The following is a 21,913-nucleotide window of genomic DNA, read 5'->3' as shown; positions in this document are numbered from 1 at the left end:
ATGGGGGTGGACAGTACGACAACAGAAGTGTATACCAAGTCTTGGCAACTGATAACTGAAAGCTGTGAAAGCTGTGAAAGCCGACAACTGCACTCTCTCTGTATGGCTCCCTTCAGCCAACATTCAGCAACACCAATAGAAGAGCTAGACATAGAAAAATTGTCAGCATATGGAAGGCGAGATACTGAGGACCCTACTGCTGGTGCAAGACCATTGACGGCAATTAAAAAGCGTGGAACACCAAAGACAGAGTCCGGCGGGACCCATTCTCTTTTATATGGGGTGCACTGCAGAAGCACTGACGTTAACTCTGAAAGTGCAGAACAAGTTCTGTATAAAAATCGAGAGGGGGGGGTGGTGGTCAGAGAGATCCCACACATGCAGAGCAGTGAAGATATGGTGTCGTCAAGGGGTATCTTAGGCCTTCGTGAGGTCAAGGAAGGCAGCAGTAATGTGGTGTCACTGGGAGAAGAGCGATCGAGTGGCAAGCTCCAGCTGGACCAAGTTACACATACAAGTACACTGATACTCAAATGATGATTGAACTTACTGCAGAATGTACTATTCATTTTGCTGGGTTACAAACGCGCTATCCAAGGGCCGATGTTCAAAATTTTAACTTGTTTGATATTATTTACATACCTCATGCCCTAATGCTATAATTCGCAATGAAATTTCAAGTTTGTATAGAGGTCAATATCAAATTCAATGATGTAAAACAAGTTCTGTGAATAAACATTTATTGTTACTCAAAATACAATGTTTCCATTTCCATTCCCAAATCCATTTAATAAGACATCACACATTTCCAATAATTGGAAGAATGCCATTGGATATGGCTTTTTACAAGCATGTTTTAATTCATCATACCTTTCCATTTACATGTAACACGAATACTTCTGAAATTCTTATTAGTTCTGAAATTCTGATTAGTTCTGAATTACTGATAAGTAAAACATGTGTACATCACAAAATTTGGTCACCTCTTAACTTCATTCTAACATTACAAGCAATTCCTTCACATACTTTTTTAAAAATCTTCTAGAGCACCACCTTCAATTGATATTTCATTACCAATAATTAGCAGTCCATTTGCTGCGTCTTGTAATGCCAATTCATTAGTTTTGTTATTACACCTTTCTATACGGCCAATACATAATGCAAGAGATTCAGAAGTCAAAGAACCAATTTTTACTACTGTTTGGAGTACCAACAACACATAATATATTTAATTTTGTATTAGATACATATACATCAACATTATCGTCTTTTTCCATTGATACCATCCTTTTTTATTGAACTAAGAAACTATATTTGTCAGAAATTGACATGCTTTATCAGTATACTCATCACATAGAATAAAGAGGAATTAATTTAGCGATAAAAGTGAATCACCAAAATGCTAACAGCAATACCATGTTACAAAATACATTTTCTTCCTATCCAGATGACAATATGTTCTGTACCTCTCAATTCAAATCATTGATAATTTTGTTATATAATTCTAACCCCATTTGAAAAAAATTGGGCAAACTTTGGATCAATCAAATTAATGGTATATCACGTGTAATTATTGTAACAAATTTTCAGATGAAACATAGTTATATTTTAAAAGAATGGGTAAGACCTTTTTCGTGATTGCCGCAGGGTTGCTCCCTTTCCGAAAGATTGGTTTGCTTCTGCCACGAGGCTGTAAACCAATTCCATTATTTTGGACTTCTTTGATACATTCGGAAACAGCTCTGCTTTCTTCCGCTTGCAATACCGTGAAATGTCTTGCAAAGCTAGAGGCCCACTGTAAAGCTTCAGGCTCAGTACCTAATCCCCTGGTACTTCCTCTAAACCAAATTTTTCTGTTGCCATACCTCCTGAGCATACAGAGAAGTACATTGAGCCAGACAATGTCCAACGTTGCTGTGATCCTTCATGATTTCCTAAAGTTTTTTGCTATGTGATGAAAGCAGTGGGCTAAATCAGAATCTGCACCAGCATCCCTCATGGAGTAACTGCCATCATGAATGGTGTGGATGTGATCATCCTCATTTCAATTATACAATTTCTCCTAACATGCTGCACAAATATACCCACCCAGTTCTCTACAAACTGCAGAATCTTCAGACATTTCAGAAGGTAATAACATCAGAGAAGTACCAACTGCCACTAATTTCACAGCTTCTAAGAAAACCTCAAACACTCTCCAATAATCAAAATGAGTGTCTAGTTTCCACAAAACTTTCATGACATAGGCAAAGTAATATCTTAATGGTGTGTCCTCGTCCAATTGACACATCATAGATGTCACCATATACAGCCAGATGTGAAGATTCACAGGATTTGTTGTCAGTTGAAGTAGAGTCCATATAGTTGTCATTAGGTCCTACAAGATTTCCATTATTGATCTGCAAATAAATCAATATTCTCAATATACATTTCATCATTGCTTGAAACATCTATATTAAGAGATACAGCATACAGTACACTTTTAAACAAGGGAGTATTTGCACATAATTTACACCAGTATGATATTTTTAAATGTTGGAGGTAAAAGAACTCCATGCTTAATAACTTCATGTCAGTAAATGCACTTATGATCCAAAATAATATTACCAAATAAAGTACAGATGCAATCATTTGTGTATATGCATACTTTCGTCTTAGTGGAGCACACTTGGCAGTAGCCAGAAGACCCCGAGACTCAAGAAGTTAATACAACTGCCAACTCACCATATGTTTCAACAGCTAGCACAGAATGGTGGCAAGGCTGATTGCTACCCCTACCTAATGGGTTCTTACCAGTCTTTAGCACTGGAATTATGATACTTTCCCACCACTGTGACAGGAATTCGCCATCAGTCCACACGCAGTTGAAGACGGCAAGGTGGTGGTGCTGGTAATCCGCTTACAGATGTTTAAGCATTTGGGAATGGAGGCAGTCTGGGCCAGGGGATGTGTCAGGACAGTTAGCAAGGGCACTGAGAAACTCCTACTCAGTGAAGGTAGGCATGGAGCAAAACAGGGGTAGTTCTCATTCCACCCGCTGTCTGACAAGATGAAAGGTGGGACAGTAATTCTCAGAAGCAGAGATGTGAACACAATGCTCGGCAAGACACTGCAATTATGTCTGGAATGGCAGATACAGCTCTGAATGTAGAAATTCCTGCAGGGGTCTGATAGCTGTAGTCGTCTGAGCTTTGTCCAAACCTGCAAAGTAGAGGTTTGTGTTCCAATGAAGGAGACAGTGTCCCAAACACTCCTGCTTCTATCATTTGATGACTAGATGGACCTGGCCACAGAGCTATTTGAAAGAAATGAGGTTCTCCAGTAAGGAGTGATGCTTACGACACTGGAGGGCCTGCCTACTGTCTCTAATGGCTACAGTGATTTCCAGCAACCACCAGGGCACTGATTTCCACTGCAACATATGTTGTAACTGTTATTGGCAACTGAGTATGCATCGAGCTCCACTGCTGCTAGACATGTGAACTGTTAATACTGTTCATTGTCTAACTATGAAAGAGCACTACCTTTTTTGCAACACAATGATTACTTACCCTTCGTGTTACTGGCACAGCATTCACCTGAAAGGAAATAAATAGAGAAATTACAATCAAATATTTTTTCCAAAATTATTCTGCACTTCACACACAGCATCAGTTAGGAGCGAAAGACATAGGAATACATATCACAGCAGTTCATCTGAACTATTATTTCATCATAGTTTGTTTGTTTAATAAAATTTAAGTTTCTGAACTGCATATTTTAAAATATTCACTTCCCAATTATTTTAGTTAACTCTCCTTACACTGTCACCCACACTACAACAGACCTCAAACAACAAACATCAATTGACTCCTGCTTTATGAAGTAAAACATGTCCACCTTACCTTAAATAACTGCAACTGCCCCTTTGTTCCATCTGAAACAAGACGAGATAGGTGGTTTTACTGTTCGAAGTTTTAGTGTAAATATCCAATAATTTAACACGCTTATCAAATAGGAGCGAAAGACATAACAATACATATCAAAGTAGTTCATCTGAACTATTATATCATCACATAATCCAACCCAAATATGAAAATCCAGATTGAGCCACTTCCCTGGAGTGGAGCCCCCTTCCCCCCCATCACCCAAACTTACCTTTAATTCATTGCACCCAATTCACTTCTCCATCTGAAACATAAGACGAATAATAGGCATTATCACCAATAATATTTTCAGCAATTATTGCATCTTACACACAACAGTCAGATAGGAGCGAAAGACATGAAAATATATCACAGTAGGTCATCTGAACTATTATATCATCATTGCAGACAAATATTTTGGCAAATTTTGATACAATTCATACCACAATACGAGGCGTGTTGTAAGATCTGGGAGTATGTACAGACAAGAAAAAAATTCCCAGCATGAAGAGGCTTTTTACTGAGTGAAAATACACTTTCCCAGATGTTATGGGTTACGGGTGTTAAAATCAGCCGTAAGTAGTAAAGGTGGGTGGGGATTGGGATATTAGTGCAGCCAATACATGGGGTGGCACTTCGCCACCTGAAGGGAGGTAATGTTACAGATGGTAATTTCCAGCGTAGTCCTCACCCTGACAGCCACAGCTTCAAAAGGTGTTTGAAGGGGCACAGATCACTATAGACAAAGGTATGGACTCCCCCAGCAGTCTGTCAAAGTCAGTACAGTTTTTGTAGTACCCCATTAGCTACGAAGGGAAGGCGTCCGCATTACAGGAAACCGGGCTTCCTGAAGAACAACAAAAAAAGCAGGTGTAACACTTAAAGAGTTGTCTTAACTCAGCCAGGTGGGAGAAAAAACTGCCGCAATTCCACTGGAGGATGACGCTTTCTGGAGTTGGGGAAAACATGTAGTGACCAAAGAGGCATGTTACCTCACTATGACCTGCTGCAACCAGCTGAGTATTTACGCATCCATTGCCATTGTGGGTGAGGTGTCAGCGAGCTCCAGGTGCTTGGGGGGCGGGGTGGGGGGGATGCTAAAATCTCCACCTCATCCTCAGAGGCAGAACTGGTAGGGTGTGGTGGTGTTGGGGCCACCGGGTCCTGTTCCTTAGACTAATTTGATTGCCTTCTCCCTTCTCTTTAGGGGCTTGCTGGGAGGACCCCTCAGAAGTAGCTTCAGGCATGGAGGAAAGGCTGAAGCCCTTCAACAGTTTGTGGTTCCTTCAGCCACTGGCGAGTGTCCACTGTGCCATTAATGGAGACCTTGGAAGGTAAGTCCCAAGGGATAACTTCTGTGCGAGGAGCCAGAGGCTGTGGTCTCTTCAACTTTGACGAGTGGACCACTGTCCCTGGTTTGGGGAGGGGGGAGGGTATTGCACCTGAAGTGAGTGCTTTGGGACCAACAGAAGGGGAGGTGACCCAACCACCAAGGGGGGTTGATATATTAGGGCTGCCCAAAGGACCAACTGTAAGTGGCAAAAATTTCTGAACTACTGCCACAAGTGAGGAGGAAGTCGACGTAGCTGCAGCACATGTACAAGAGTTGAATGAAAAGTAATGCCTCCACCTTCATTAATTGGGTTTGGATGGGAATATTTTAATAAATCAAAGTCAGAAATAACCCTTAGAATACGATGTTTAATTACCAATATTCACTTTCCCACATTATCACCAGCCAATTGGATACATTTCTGCCAACAATGAACAAGTTTTCTGAAGCCGCCACAGAAGAAGTCGACACTGTTTCCGCAACCACAATCTCTCAGTAAACTCAACGTCTTCATCAGAAGCATAATGATGTCCCCACAGACTTTCATTATCGGGAACAGATGGAAGTCTGATGGTGCTGAACTAGATCTGTATGGAGGATGTTTGTGCGCTTTCATGTTCAGGAGTCAGCATCCGCGGTATCCATCGTGCACAGATCTTCCAATAGCCAAGCAAAGCAATGTGACCCACACATTCTTGTGAAATGCCAATTGTACTCGCAATTTCTCTGAATGATAAAACAATCATCCTGAATCAATATGTCAACATTTTACTTGAACTCTGTGGTTGCTGTCACAGGACTTCCAACTGTCACGCAGGTCAGATGTTTCCGCCTCAACATCTTTAAACTCACTCACCCAATGATGCACAGTACTCACATCAAAAGAATTACCATAAACTGCTTTCATCCGCTGATGAATCTCCTTTTGGGTGACCTTCTGCTGTCAAGAATTCAATGACTGCAAGTTGCTTAAATCGCATTGACCAACTGTCAGTGCAGGGTTACATACTTTACACAGTAACACAACCATTCAATGCTAAGGTTGGTTGGTCTGTTTGTTTAAAAGAGGGGTAGGAATCAAACTGCTAGGTCATCGGTCCCTCGTTCCAATTAAAATTATTCCACAGGAGTGGGAATAAAATGATCGAGACATACAAAACACACCTGGAAGAAAGAAGAAAACCACAAGAATGACAGAGGGCAACAAACACTAAAATGACCAAATCGGACAAGTAAACCACAGAGACGTGCATGATACATGTAGAAGAGATCAAAACAAGGGAACAGATTACCATGGGTGGCTGACCATGAGAATAAAGAGGAGAAGCCAGCCACTCTGCAACACATTAAAACCTCGACCCTAAAAGCACTAGGGTGGAGGACACAGAGGGACAAAGGACATGCACTAAAATCAATTGATAAAACCCACCCTCACGAATAAAACTTAAAACTAAAGCTGCTGTTGAGGCATTGTCACCCAACACCGAAGGTAGGGTGCTGGAAAAGTTGAAAGTCCACCGCAGAGCAGCTAGCAGTGGGCAGTCCAGCAAGAGGTGGACGACTGTCATTTGTGAGCCACAGTGACACTGATGTGGGTCCCTATGATGGAGGAGGTAACCAAGCATTAGCCATGTATGGCCACTGCAGAGCCAGCAGAGGACAACTGATTCCCTGCAAGAGGACCGCATAAAAGAGTTGTGCACATTCGTAGTATGCTTAATGACAAGCAGTTTGTTGCTCACTGTTATGCCATTCAGTCTCCCAAAGCTGAAAAACCATGGTGTAAGACAGAACGCAGGTGTTTCGGAGATGCCCATCTCCAAAAGCGATAGCCTGTTCAGCAAGTTTGTTGCCTGGGATTCCAACATGTCCTGGGGTCCACACAAACACCACTGAACAACGGGACTGTTCCAGGCCACAGACGGACTCCTGAATGGACACTACCAAAGGATGGCAATAGCTTGTAGCTGCTCAAGGAGTCAATACACAGGAGAATGACTCACCAGGGCATGAGCAGATGTGCTCAAGAGCAGGAGATATGGCCGCCAGCTCTGCAGTGAAAACACTGCAGCCATCTGTCAAGGATTGCTGTTCAGTATGTCCTCCATGAACATACAGAAAGCCTACGTGACCATCAGCCATTGAGCCATCAGTGTAAACCACTTTAAGGTCCCAGTACACGTCGAGAATTGAGAGGAATTGATAGCTGAGAGCCGCAGGGTTACTGGAGTCCTTAGCGCCATGTGAAAGGTGTAGGAGAATCCGCAGCCTAGGTGTACACCTTGGAGTATGTGAATGGAGCTCGAGGAGAGGTGGTAAAGCCAAGTACTCCAGTTCAGACAGAAGGGACCAGACTGAAAACCACAATTGTAAGCCCTGACCTGGGCTGCCGATGCAGGAGATGAACCGCCATTGTTGGCAAAAGTAGACAGTAATCCAAATGCACAGGAGAATGGGTCAAGTAAACAACACTGAGGGCACTGCTGAACCACAAGCCATAGTCAATGCGGGATTGAACAAGGGCTCTGTACAGCTGCAGTAGCATATAGCGATTTGCACCCCAGTTGATGTTGCTCAGGCAGCAGAGGGTATTGAGGTGCTGCCAGCACTTCCGCTTAAGCTGACGAAGGTGAGGCAGCTAAGTCAATAGGGCGTTGAAAACCAGTCCTACGAATCGATATGTCTCCACTACAGTGAGTGAATCGTCATTAAGGTAAAGTTCTGGCTCCAGATTAAGGGTGCAACACCGACAGAAATGCACGACAAGATTTCACGGCTGAGAACAAAGATATGGCCCATGACTGTTCAAATGGCTCTGAGCACTATGGGACTTAACATCTGTGGTCATCAGTCCCCTAGAACTTAGAACTACTTAAACCTAACTAACCTAAGGACATCACACACATCCATGCCCGAGGCAGGATTCGAACCTGCGACTGCAGCAGTCGCGCGGTGCCCATGACTGTCTTGTGAATGGTTCCCTGTAGGCGTCACTCAGTAACACCAGTACTGGAGGAGCAATACGAAATGCAGAAGTCATCCGCATACAGAGATGGTGAGACTGACTGCCCTACAGCTGCTGCTAGACTTAATAGCCACTAAAAATAGACGCTCAATACCGAGCCCTGCGGAACGCCATTCTCCTAAATACGGGGGAACTATGGGAGGCACCAATGGACACGGAAAGTACAGAGCGAGAGGAAGTTCAGGATAAAAATCAGGAGCAGAACCCGGGAACCCCACTCATACACTGACAAGGATATGATGCCAGGACACACGACTCCAGGACCCGACCCAACCCAACCACTGACACACCATACATTCCAGCAGCTTACATAGTTTTAGTGAGGCTGGTGCTCCGGTAGCTACCCACATCAAGCAGGTTTTGCAGCACCAGAATGATAGTGCTCTCCTGCCATTGTGATGGAGAGACACCATCGCACTAAACCAGAAGGTTCTTAACAGTTTCTTTATTTTAAGCAAGTTGTTCTAATTGATTATCTCCACTAACATCTTACTGTGAACATGACAACCCTAACCCAACAACTATTTTCATTTGTTTGGACCACTAAAGGAGCCACCTGAGGACACATCTGAAGATGGTGCTACCTAAGTGTTTGTGCTCAACTGGCTTCTGTCACAGCCACATTCATTTTACTAAAATGGTATCAACTAATTGTCTACCCACCGAGAAAAAATTGTTTCCCATTCAGGAGACTATTATATGAAAGTAAGTTAATGCACAAATTTTTCTAAAGCTTAAATAGACTTTTTAAAAAATCCAGTTTATATTTGACTTACCATTTTACAATATTACTAATATCATTTGCACTTCCATTGTGAATTATCATAAGCTATTTCGGCATGCTAGATGGCTAACATTTCTTCGCAATTTTTTTGAGCTATTATGTATTGTATTTACTCGAATCTAAGCCGCACCTGAAAAATGAGGTCTGAAATTCAAGGTGAGAGAAAAGTTTTAGGCCGCACCTCCAAATCTAAACAAAGTTGGTTCATTGTAATATGAGACAATTTATTAGGTCGAATGAAAGACGATACAGCTACAGTGGTTTGGTTCGAGTCTTAAGCTTTGCAGTTAAGCTTTACCAGGTAGCCATTGCTATGCGTCAGGCGTCCGTATTTATAAAGGTACCCTTCCTTTTTCATGTGCTTTGTCTGGTTTGAATCGATTGCTTATTTTGCTTTGATCTGATAAGTGCCATTTCCTTTGTTTATGAGTTTACGTCACTAAGCTGAAAACGCATTACTGTACTGTGTCATGCATTGTTTGTCGCATTATGATAGTGCGTGTTTACGGCCTGTCGCCGCTCGCGGCATGGCTTGCTTTTGTGCACGTTACCGCCGCTTACAATAAAATAAAAAGAGGAATCGTCTCATTAGCTAAACAATGGCAAGAGACTGCTATTTGTTGTTACTTACACTGCTGCTTTCTTTGATAATGGTCAACAAGAACCAAATAATAGACTGCGTATGATAGAACATGTTCGGAACAAGAGTTAGGCAAAAATTTTTCTCAGTTTGAAAATCTTTGCGGCCACTTCTTTAGTACATCAAATTCTGCACAGAAATTAGTCATCTTAGATTTAAAAATCTAGTCAGTTGCCGTGCTTCATTTCTGACTATATCACTATTAGGCATAAGAATAATACATGAATACAAACATGACAATACGTATATTCTTCCGTGTTTGCTGTTGTCTCACTCTCGTTTTGTAGTTTATTAGGCAGACAGGATTTAAATGAGATAGCAGCAAACACGAAAGAATACACGGCAAAATGTTTATATTCATGTTATTCTTATGGTGAAGAGAATACTGCATCTGCTTCACATTTCATCAGGTTCCTATTAGCAACCATCTCTTCTCAGGTAGGAAAAAAAATTCAGAACGTAGAATTGGCCGTATTGACAAACACCCGTTACAGTCTTGCCAGTCAGATTTTCATAGTACATTGAAATTCTGCTACATTCGAAGATGAACAATACGGAATTTGTATTTACTACTTTGGATAATGTATGAAAATGCAGTGGTCTAAACTCGGGGCGGAGAAAAAGCTCATCTTCCACCCTTTTTTAAAATTTATTTCCTGACGCAGAGGTTTTGGCGCCAGTATTTATCTTTGTGCCTACAAAGCATGCCTGTGTAGCACTACATATATTCGACGCAGAAGTTAGTTGTGGCAGCACCTACCAACATTTTTCAGAACTTCCACTTGCTTTGCACTCTATTCTAAGCCGCAGGCGGGTTTTTGGATTACAAAAACCGGAAAAAAAGTGCAGCTTAGATTCAAGTAAATACGGTAAGTATTAGTAAGTATAAATAAATTTACACACAGAAACAACATGTTGTAACTGTTATTGGCAACTGAGCATGCATCGAGCTCCACTGCTGCTAGACATGTGAACTGTTAATACTGTTCATTGTCTAACTATGAAAGAGCACTACCTTTTTTGCAACACAATGATTACTTACCCTTCGTGTTACTGGCACAGCATTCACCTGAAAGGAAATAAATAGAGAAATTACAATCAAATATTTTTTCCAAAATTATTCTGCACTTCACACACAGCATCAGTTAGGAGCGAAAGACATAGGAATACATATCACAGCAGTTCATCTGAACTATTATTTCATCATAGTTTGTTTGTTTAATAAAATTTAAGTTTCTGAACTGCATATTTTAAAATATTCACTTCCCAATTATTTTAGTTAACTCTCCTTACACTGTCACCCACACTACAACAGACCTCAAACAACAAACATCAATTGACTCCTGCTTTATGAAGTAAAACATGTCCACCTTACCTTAAATAACTGCAACTGCCCCTTTGTTCCATCTGAAACAAGACGAGATAGGTGGTTTTACTGTTCGAAGTTTTAGTGTAAATATCCAATAATTTAACACGCTTATCAAATAGGAGCGAAAGACATAACAATACATATCAAAGTAGTTCATCTGAACTATTATATCATCACATAATCCAACCCAAATATGAAAATCCAGATTGAGCCACTTCCCTGGAGTGGAGCCCCCTTCCCCCCCCCATCACCCAAACTTACCTTTAATTCATTGCACCCAATTCACTTCTCCATCTGAAACATAAGACGAATAATAGGCATTATCACCAATAATATTTTCAGCAATTATTGCATCTTACACACAACAGTCAGATAGGAGCGAAAGACATGAAAATATATCACAGTAGGTCATCTGAACTATTATATCATCATTGCAGACAAATATTTTGGCAAATTTTGATACAATTCATACCACAATACGAGGCGTGTTGTAAGATCTGGGAGTATGTACGGACAAGAAAAAAATTCCCAGCATGAAGAGGCTTTTTACTGAGTGAAAATACACTTTCCCAGATGTATGTAAATCCCCCCCCCCCCACCGATAAGTGACAACATGCTGTCCCTCAGAGCTGTAAGGCTTATCAATGTTTTGGAAAGATCTTTGATGCAGGGCAACATGTATACTGCATATTTTTTATTATGGAAGTTCAAGTATGAATTCCATCAAATACAGCATGGTAGTTTCCAAAGCACTGAAAGAGACTTTCCTGCATGGTGCACTTTTGTCAGCCACATCACGTGATCCACCAAGCAATGACAGACATTCAGATCATAGGCCATGCTATGTAGTCATCCAATAACACCACTTACGAAGCAGAAACACACAAATAGGAAATTTTTGCCACTTTTCCAAGAGTGTGGTTAGTCAGAATCGTAAGAGCACAGCTTAAACTGCAGCAACTGAATATCTCTGACAATCATGACTATAAATTTCACTATTGTTCACACAACTCTTATGAAGAATAATTATATTTTCTGCCTATGGCAACACTAACAACGTTCCTACCGAAACATGTAAGTATGGCCCTGGTCCTATTCTGGATTAGACTAATGCCTATTTCGTTTCTTTAATGAACAGTCATTTTTAGAAATTTCAGAAAAAAAATCCTGGTAAACTTAAATTATGTCTTGTGCATTTTGCCTTGGACAAATTATTTTTGACATGCTGGTGAGGGACATTTCTAATTTTTCTAGATAAACACATTTAATTGACAAACAGTAAATTAGACACGTCTCAGACCTGGAGTTAGTATTGCCCCATTTAAATACAGCCACGTTCACAATTGTCAACTGTTGTAACTTCAATTTAAATAAAGCTAACTAACAAGTGCATTGTCTAACAATGAATCAGTGATGCAATGTACCACATCCTATTCTGAAAACCATGTTGTAAGAATAATTGATACTTCAATATGTCAATGCAGCATACAGGCCACACCTAATAGTGAAGTAATGAGTAACAAATGCTGTACATCAACATAGAAATATTAAATGTATTTTTAAGCAACCAATATAAGCTTCATATGGGATAATTTTTGCAATCCTCAAATACAGAAAAACCCATACTTCATGGGACAGTTGGCAATCCTACCTTTGTACTGCAACACTGAACACTAGTGTCTAAGTACCCTCACCCCCTCCTAATCCACAAATAGACAAGGCGTAATTACACTACTGGCTGCAGCATTTAGTACACTGCTGCTTGCATTACACACTGCTCCACCACCCATATATGCACACCACTATACACACTGGTAAGAATTACTGTATTCTGAACACTATTACAATGAACCAACAAATTTAAACCAAAAACCCATTATCAGCATGAACCAGCAAATTTAAACCACCAACTCAAGACAAAATTTCCCCAAAACTCAAATGTAGTAAACTATAAATGCTTACCTTTAATGTAATTTCCAACGAGACCAGCTGGCACACACTATTCACTATCCAAACAGTACAGATAGCAGTCTACCCATACATTCACACCATGTGTCAATGTTATGGCCTTTTCTTCAACATCACATATGTAATATATTTACATTTCTGATCACAAGTATCCACGCATCTAATAGTGGACATGGCAGGTAACATTCACCAGGCATCTGCCAAACCCAAATTCTTCCATGGTGTGCCATAAGGCACAGCACAATTCATCGTTCCAAATAACTTGTCTGCAGCACTATTTTGACACTGCTGCTCTCTCTACCCTGTAATGAAAAAATACTGTAAAACCTGCATATACTGTTATTCTTCAACTTCTCTATTACAAAACACTCAGATAGAGCTAAAGTCAGCAACAATAATCAGCCGCTTCTCTTTCACATCACAGAACTGAATATTACACTGAAGTCTACGACACAAATTCACTGTTAAGAGGTAACACAGTAGTGCTGCTATATGTTTCTCATAGCTACAAGGCTAGGCCTAACTGTGTGTGTGTGTGTGTGTGTGTGTGTGTGTGTAGATGGTATGGGGATGCATCTACATCTACATGGATAATCTGAAAATCACATTGAAGTGCCTGGCAGAGGGTTCATCGAACCACCTTCACAATTCTCTATTATGCCAATCTTGTACAGTGCACGGAAAGAATGAACAAATGAACACTATATCTTTCCGTACGAGCTCTGATTTCCCTTATTTTACTGTGGTGATCATTCCGGCCTATGCATTAAAAGCATACTTATCAGTAACCAACAATAGATTCGTAACGATGTTAATGAAATCTCTAATATCCCAATTTTGAAACTATGTCAAGATGTGAAACTTTCATAAAAAGCAGCAGTCAGTAACCTGTTGCAAATACTGCACAATGTATGACATTTTGTTGGAAGTTGTTTAGGATAACCAAATCCCCTGTCCAACCTCCAAGTTCAAACTGTGTAACATATATTGAAACAGCAGTGAGCAACCTGCTGCACCAGTAAGAGCTTACAAAGTAATGATTAAAAAATACATGAACTTTATCAACATGGATTATATATTTAGGCCTCATGTAGGGAAAGAATTGATTTCCAATTTCTGGCCATGGATACAAACAGCAATGCAATACCTTGCCCCATTTAATCGCAAATCATGTGATCATTAACAGTGGTCAACAGACTTTCTTGCTTAAGAGCCAATAACATTATGTGGAGGTACCTCAGGCTGCATGTGTCACTAACTTAGTAATTGGTAATCTGCATATATTAGTACATTATAAACCAACAATAGACTAGCTATAGTAAGAGCATGATATGCTGGCTATCGTTAGAAGCTGGCACCACTCTGAACATTTCGTGTCGCCTGATCATTTCAAATCACCACCAACCTCAGTGAACCCAAAAGTTTTGACTAATTGCCTAAGTATTGGTGAGGCCTTTGTGAGCAACTGATTGGTTAATAGCAGTAATTTTCCTCATGTAAATGAATTATGCAAAATGACATAATCAGAAATGTTTACTAAATATTGAGAATGTCATTTATTTTGTTCTCATTTTGTTGCATTACAATAGCCTTAATTTAATTTCATTTTCCTTGCTAGAAGTATGTAGGCCTACTTCATTTAAAGATAACTGTCTGTATAATATGCATTCACAAATCCACGTCTGAAATTTATATCTTAGCTGCTGATCAGTATGAGTCACGTCCACAAGTTGTCAATATTGGAAGACCAACAATAAAACATTCCCCCCCCCCCCCCCCCAATTAAACAGTATGTTGTACATAAGTTGCTTTGAATTTTTGATTGCCGTTGTTTTTATGATGTATCTTTCCTTGTAAACTAACCGAGCAATAAAACTTTAATTTCACAATTTACATCTTCTTCAGATGCTAATAAAACATGTGGAAGATTTTTGTTGAAGGTCATAGTTTCTGACAATTTCATTTTTGTGCTACCTGGAACTGCTCTATTTTTCTCAAATTTTAACAGACATTTCTTGGTAGTTCTTAGAACTAGAGCAAATTTCAGGATGTTAGCTTTTACAGTTCCTGAGAAAAGGTACACTATATCCAAAAAAGGCAGTTTACAGGAATTCGCATTAGAAGTCTTTATTTCAATTTTTGAAAATATCGTACCTATAATGACTAATGCTGTCCATATCCATTATCTTTATTCTCCTCCTCATCTTCCTGGAGCAATCCCTTCCCCTGACTCCTTTGCCTAGCCCACTCTTGCATTTTCTTCTTCTGCCTGAGCTTTGTCCAGTTAACACTTTGATTCTTATGAGTATCTTCAGTGAGAATGCACCTAGATGGAATCCTTGTCTCTGCAGGCACTTAAACCTACCTGCACTTCCACTACTAAACACTACATATGGATCACATGTAGCTATCTTCAAAATCATTGAAGACACAAATACTGTTGACAACGCACCCACAAGACGCGTATTATAAAATACGGCTGAGAACTGTGGGCCACACAAATACTAGATTTGATGTTTATGGATTTGGATATTAATTGCTACATGCATATTATCAAATACAGCTCAATCACAGGCCACACAAATACTCTATTTGTGCTCCACACAGCCTGCGGGCCGCAGTTTGATGACCACTGCTCTAAGGCCATGATGAGAGAGACATACCGCCCTGATGACAGACCTTGGCATTACATTTATGGCTTACTTTATGGTTCGTTTGCGAGAGAGAGAGAGAGAGAGAGAGAGAGAGAGAGAGAGAGAGAGAGAGAGAGACATTCATTTCAGCTGTACAACTAAAAAATATCAAACATTTTTTATGGTTTGTTTGCTCACCTGTAGTGCCAGTTGTTAATGCAAAACTTCCTTTAACACTATGTTGGATTTCATCATTCCAAAGCTAAAATGTTGGGCTTGGTAGATAATGCATTAATTTGCATGCTAAGGAAAATCGAACAATGGAAAACCCAGGATGGAATGCAACAACATTATGAAAAGGAAGGTTGCTACACAACATAAAGCAGAGATGCTGTGTCACTAATAGGTACAATGAAAGGGAGTGGCAACTGGGTGGGGGTGAGGATAAGGCTGGTGTGAGGAGAGATAGTAGTGTAAGGGTGGGGGACAGTGAAGTGCTGCTGGGGAGTGTCCGGGGAAAGGTGGAGAGTGGGTAGGGCGGGTAGGGCAGGTAGGTGCAGTCAGGAGGTTAGATGTGGGGCAGCATAGAGGCATGGGGAGGAGGCACATCTGCTACACTGAGTACACAGAAATGAACTTCAATACCATCTGTTACTACAGTCTCCCAACCAAATGAAAACCTTTTTCCCCCAATGAACTATAAAACTAATACTTTACCTATTATGGAGGAACTTTTCTGAATTTTCCTTGAATAAAAATTCTGGGTACATCAATTTCTTCCTTTTTGTTAACTGTTCGCCTGTGAATGTATGAATTAGTGGTTACTTGAAATCCAGCATCTTTCACTAACTGGTGAACTTCTTCAACCGAAAAGTAATAGCTCCTGTAAATGACAAGTTGGAAATTTCATAGCTTTTAAAGTACCCACTGCTGCTGTACAACAGTTACAATGCGAAGAAGTCAAATTAATTTTACAGTTGTCTATGCAGTTAATCACCCTCATCAAATGTAGTTTAATATGAATACAACATTACTGTAGTTTTAGTAATTTAACACGCTTGGTAATGCAACCTTTTTCCATTGGCCACCAGCCATGACATTAACTATCAGATCTCTTAGCATTAAATCAACTATATATCAACCAATGTAAAATGTGCTTACCTTGTACCGTCCTGGCGCATATAAAAATTTTCCGCTATTTTATTTCCTGCTTTAAACCTGAGTTGTGCCATGTCGTAAAGACCATAATCTCGGAACAGCATAATTCCTCCTGGCTTCAACAATATAAATAATGTCCTCAATGTTTGCAAGAACTTATCTGGATGAATAGCAGAAAGTACGAAGACCAATGTTACAATATCGACTGATTCACATTGTAAATAATGAAATATTTCATCAGTTGTTATGTCCACCTGAAACGCTTTTATCTTCGTCTCATCGTACAACGAATGCGACTTCACGTATTCTATTGCTCTCGGCGAGAAATCGCATGCATAAATGAACAAATTCAATTTCTCCTCAATTAATGGGTAAACGAAGTTTCCCACTCCGCAACCCACTTCTAAAAGAACTTTCGATTTTTCACTTGCAGAACACTCTGATAATTCACTGAATTCTCTAACAGTCCAATGTCTATCCTTAAAAAAACGCGTGTCGTTTCGTTTATAAAAAAGATCCCAATTCTTCTTTGCTTCTAATTCTAATTTCGTTGCCAGAAACTGAGGAACTAGTCTGCTATTTTGATTCTCTAATTTGCTGCGTTCATCTGCTGTCAACGTTCTTTCCACTGATCTTTCATCACGTTCTTCCACGTGGGCGTCCATCCCAATCATTTGAAAACACACACACACACACACACACACACACACACACACACACACTTGTCCTACCTAAATAGTCTGTTCCATGGAACTGTTCTATAGATTACAACGCATAGAATATTAAGAGCCAATAATACTTTACGACCGACACGGAACAACCCACATGTTAACACCTCAACGCACCACAACCCAAATGAACTCCTGAGCACTACGAAACTAAACAGTAGACTGAAACCTACCTAACTTCCTGTTCCGGTCCGGCTTCCAAGAGCAATTCAATTGGCGCCACTGCTAGCTGAAACTGCAGTGGCGCCATGATGTACAAAGGTCAACGTATTTATGCGTGGGGACATTAACATCAACACTAATACCATAAATGAATATAGCAGCACCTTCATCAACATCCATCAAAGTGTTGGCATATACCTATTGGTCAACAGTGGACAAAGAGTCACTACAACGACTTCATCAGTAATTGACCATGTGCCCCCAAATATGGACAGGGAAAAATGTGATGTAGCTGTAAAAGATCTCGGACTATCAGACCATCTCTGTCAAATAACAACAGTAAAATCAGGCATCTAATCATTTCCTAAACGACAAGCCTAGCCTACCAACGACATCTATCACCAATCAAAATAAAAGATTTTTCAAAAGAGCTAGAAAAACAAAGCTGGGATGAAGTGTATAAGGAAACCAATGTGAATATCAAATTCTCTAAGTTCTCCACATTCTTTAAATTGAACTTTGAAACAGCATTTCCAAAAGGATGCGTGTCTGTATCAACATCTCACAAAAACAGATGGATTACATCAGGTATTAAAAACTCCTCCTGAACACATAAAAACATCAGTTCCTTGAAACAGACTCACAATGATCCAGAATTCTTAAATTTCTATCCTAGATACAAAAAGATCTATAGGAAGATGCTGATTGCTGAAAAAGTCATTTAATGACAAAATAATATACAATGGAGAGAATAAAAGCAAAGCAGTCTGGGATGTTATAAAAAAATGGGGAGAGGCAAACAAATGCAGAATAACATACTGCTAAGGGAAGGGGCTAAGGTAATAAATGATGCACAACACTTAGCAAACTACGTAAACGAGCATTTTTTCAAGTATTGCAGAGAAGCTACAGCAAAAATTCCCCCAAAAAATATAACACCTGTAAATAATGTTGCACTATATACAATGATGTTACTTCCAACCACAGAGAATGAAGTTAATAAAACTGTTCAAAAACTAAAACATAAAAAATCAGCAGACTTAGATGAAGTACCAATGTGTGTACTAAACAACGCATAGCGATTATACAAGGCTCTTTAACAAACATAATAAATGAATCCTTCACATCAGAGACATTTCCAGAGCAGTTAAAACAGGCAAGATTTGTACATTTGCTTAGGAAAGATAATGCAGAAGTCATAGAAAATTACCAGCCCATTTCCCTGCTGTCAGCATTCTTAAAAATAATAGAAGCAATTATGAAAGACAGATTAATAAACTAACTGTATAAATACATTCTTTTAAGCGTACTACAATTTGGTTTCCGATGTGACAAAAATAGCTATAGTAGAATTCACAAAAGTTGTACTTGATGCTCTTGATGAAGATGAGTGTGTCACAGGCATATTTTTGGATCTTTCTAAGGCGTTTGATACAGTCGACCGCAAGATTCTATTAAATAAATTAGAAGCATTAGGAATAAGAGGGGTAGCTAATGACTGGTTTCGAGCATACCTAACAGAAGTATAAAGAGTAGAGATAACACATACTTCAAATAGATCTAAACATTTAGTAAAAGACTTATCAGAATCAAAATACATTAATTTAGGGTTCCGCAAGGTAGCATATTAGGACCAATACTGCTCCTGACATACATCAATGACTTTCCCAGTAGTGTTCAAAAATGGTTCAAATGGCTCTGAGCACTATGGGACTTAACTTCTTTGGTCATCAGTCCCCTAGAACGTAGAACTACTTAAACCTAACTAACCTAAGGACATCACACACATCCATGCCCGAGGCAGGATTCAAACCTGCGATCGTAGTGGTCTTGCAGTTCCAGACTGTAGCGCCTAGAACCGCTCGGCCACTCCGGCCAGCCCCAGTAGTGTTACTCATGGTGAAAAAATTCTCTTTGCTGATGACAGCAATATTATAGTCACTCAGAAAACAAGAGAACTCCTTGCCAAAAAAGCAAATGAAACTCTCAAGGAAGTTTATGATTGGTCAATAAGCAATAAAGTGACATTGAACATAAAGAAATCTAATGCCATGAATTTCAGTATGAAGAGGAAAAATGACAATGTTAAATTACATGTAGATGGCACCTCTATAGACTGTGTAGCCAACGCAGTATTTCTGGGAATGAATATTGATTCTAAGTTGAAGTGGAGTGAACACACAAAGGTACTTGCAAACAGAATGTCATCAGTATGTTACGTCCTTAGAATCCCATCATCAGTGTGTAACATTCAGTGTCTTTTAGTTACCTATTATTCAAATGTACACTCAATTCTTAGCTATGGCATTCTTTTTTGGGGAACAAACGCACAAAATATGAACACGTTTTTCAAACTCCAGAAAAGAACAATAAGAATAATAACCAAAAATACTAGTCAAGCTCACTGTAAAGATCTAGTCAAAACACTAGGGATTTAACTGCTCCATGTGAATACTTTACCAGTCAGTTGTACACATCAAAAAAAAACATTTTAATTACTGCACAAACAGCTCTGTCCATGACCATGCAATAAGAGATAGACTCAACTTACATTTACCAAGAAAAAATAAACATAAAACTCAAAACAGCATTTTCTACCAACGAATAAAACTGTACAATAAATTACCAAAAGAGATTAAAGAAATTGCAAAAATACACTTATTTAAAAAGGCAGCTAAAAATACCTGTTATGCAATATATTTAATACATTGAAGATTACTTAGATAAAACAGAGTAGGGGTTTGATAAAAAATGTTATAACAATAAATAATAATAATAATAATGATGATTATAAAACATCCAACATTCCACATAACAACTTCACTTTGTTTTTTCCTTCTTCTTTCCTTTCTAGAAATACTTACCCCCAAGCTATGCATACCACAATACTAACACCTCTTCCATTTCTGAGCTCAACATCTTGCTCATTATGGAGGGATGCTGACTCAGTTTTTAATGATAGCAAATGGGGAGTTGCGGTACAGAAAATGACTCAGAGATGACCAGTGTGTGTATGTGTGTGTGTGTGTGTGTGTGTGTGTAGTCAGTGAAGTATTATGAAACAGTGTGTGTATAGAGTGTGCAGTGACAGATAGTGAGATATGAGTGAACAGTGTGGGATTACATTATCTAATAAGTTATTTGTAAGAAAAGTATTGTATACCAGGAGTAAATCTAGTGATTGTCTCTAACTAGAATTCTGTATATGTATGTGTATACGAACTAGCTTATTTTAAATTTATCTAAACTTGTAAATTCTTTGTCATCTCCTATATCCTAGTAAAAAGAGATCTGCAGATGAATAAAGCTACTACTACTACAGAGGCATCAATTTTCTTACAGGAACACCACCACCCCCCACCCCCTACAACTACTCACTTACACATGGAAACACCCAACTTGCACTCGAGCACACACACGTAAAAGTTACGAAAGTTGAAAGGCGCTCTACTCTTTGTTGCACTATGTTGTTTTCCCCACCAACGCTGAAGAACTTCAGCAAATGCCGATAGGTGGCTCTGCTGTCATTCTGCCCTGGTTCATTCGGCAACACAGATCTGGAATAGTTTGTTAATTTTAGAAATTAAGCTGCATGCCAGCATAAAGGGTTTAGGCTTCAACTAAATAAATAGATACTTTACAAAATGGAAAAATGTTCCTAAACAGTTAGACAGGAATATCATTTAGCATTAAGCAACGTCTAATAATCACTTATTTGTAACACAGTAATACATCATCGTTTGAAGTGATGAAATGCATTAAAAACTGTTGAAGCTGAGAGTGTGAGCTGTTTTACCACAGAACAGTTAGTGCTGTAAGTATATCTCTTTATTGTGGTGAAGTGATAACACTTTTTTCCTTTAGTCTTTGCGTGAATATTACCATGAAATGGTAATTTATTTATGACTTTAGAGTTAAAAACTATTCTTAATCCTGTAAAATGTGGTGTAGCAAACTGACAATTAAGAAATGACTGAAAATTTACAATACTGTACCATACATAAACATGAAATGAGAAGCAGATGTCGGAAATTGTACTGTCAGACAATTTTCTGAAAAATGCTTCACATGTTCATTATCGAACAGCTGAATCACATTACTAGTTGTGGGTTGAATATAATTATACATATTTCGTCGTCTACCTAATGACAGAAGTTGTGTTGTATCCAGGTAAAGATTCAATAGAAGAAATGCATTATTTTCTGAAA

The 21,913-nt window shown here is 39.3% G+C and overlaps 1 protein-coding gene and 6 non-coding genes across 12 annotated transcripts; all 7 read right to left on the bottom strand.

Annotated features, from left to right (window-relative positions):
- Positions 1-723: 723 nt before the first annotated feature.
- LOC126473816 (tRNA N(3)-methylcytidine methyltransferase METTL6) lies at positions 724-17,688 on the bottom strand. Of its 6 annotated transcripts, XM_050101125.1 has the most exons (10): positions 16,819-17,688; positions 16,375-16,540; positions 13,019-13,326; positions 11,318-11,350; positions 11,063-11,094; positions 10,730-10,756; positions 4,138-4,170; positions 3,885-3,916; positions 3,552-3,578; positions 724-2,399 (listed from the first exon to the last, which is right to left on the bottom strand). In XM_050101125.1, the coding sequence occupies exons 1-2, from the start codon at positions 17,487-17,489 to the stop codon at positions 16,378-16,380; spliced, it is 834 nt and encodes a 277-aa protein (XP_049957082.1). In that variant the 5' UTR covers positions 17,490-17,688; the 3' UTR covers positions 724-2,399; positions 3,552-3,578; positions 3,885-3,916; positions 4,138-4,170; positions 10,730-10,756; positions 11,063-11,094; positions 11,318-11,350; positions 13,019-13,326; positions 16,375-16,377. The 6 variants fall into 6 exon arrangements, with proteins under 6 accessions (XP_049957082.1, XP_049957087.1, XP_049957086.1 ...); XM_050101130.1 differs by lacking the exon at positions 4,138-4,170; XM_050101129.1 differs by lacking the exons at positions 3,552-3,578; positions 3,885-3,916; positions 4,138-4,170.
- On the bottom strand, positions 3,643-3,725 carry LOC126476760 (small nucleolar RNA snR60/Z15/Z230/Z193/J17). Its single transcript, XR_007587214.1, has one exon. It is a non-coding gene; the product is annotated as a small nucleolar RNA snR60/Z15/Z230/Z193/J17 (small nucleolar RNA).
- Positions 3,982-4,064, bottom strand: LOC126476755 (small nucleolar RNA snR60/Z15/Z230/Z193/J17). The gene has a single exon (XR_007587210.1). It is a non-coding gene; the product is annotated as a small nucleolar RNA snR60/Z15/Z230/Z193/J17 (small nucleolar RNA).
- LOC126476757 (small nucleolar RNA snR60/Z15/Z230/Z193/J17) lies at positions 4,236-4,316 on the bottom strand. The gene has a single exon (XR_007587212.1). It is a non-coding gene; the product is annotated as a small nucleolar RNA snR60/Z15/Z230/Z193/J17 (small nucleolar RNA).
- Positions 10,821-10,903, bottom strand: LOC126476759 (small nucleolar RNA snR60/Z15/Z230/Z193/J17). Its single transcript, XR_007587213.1, has one exon. It is a non-coding gene; the product is annotated as a small nucleolar RNA snR60/Z15/Z230/Z193/J17 (small nucleolar RNA).
- On the bottom strand, positions 11,160-11,242 carry LOC126476754 (small nucleolar RNA snR60/Z15/Z230/Z193/J17). Its single transcript, XR_007587209.1, has one exon. It is a non-coding gene; the product is annotated as a small nucleolar RNA snR60/Z15/Z230/Z193/J17 (small nucleolar RNA).
- On the bottom strand, positions 11,416-11,496 carry LOC126476756 (small nucleolar RNA snR60/Z15/Z230/Z193/J17). Its single transcript, XR_007587211.1, has one exon. It is a non-coding gene; the product is annotated as a small nucleolar RNA snR60/Z15/Z230/Z193/J17 (small nucleolar RNA).
- Positions 17,689-21,913: the final 4,225 nt, after the last annotated feature.

The sequence above is a fragment of the Schistocerca serialis genome, chromosome 4, assembly GCF_023864345.2.
Source record: "Schistocerca serialis cubense isolate TAMUIC-IGC-003099 chromosome 4, iqSchSeri2.2, whole genome shotgun sequence".
Classification (NCBI taxonomy): Eukaryota; Metazoa; Arthropoda; class Insecta; order Orthoptera; family Acrididae; genus Schistocerca; species Schistocerca serialis.
Note: the sequence above shows the minus strand (reverse complement) of the source record. Positions and strands in the feature narration are given on the sequence as shown.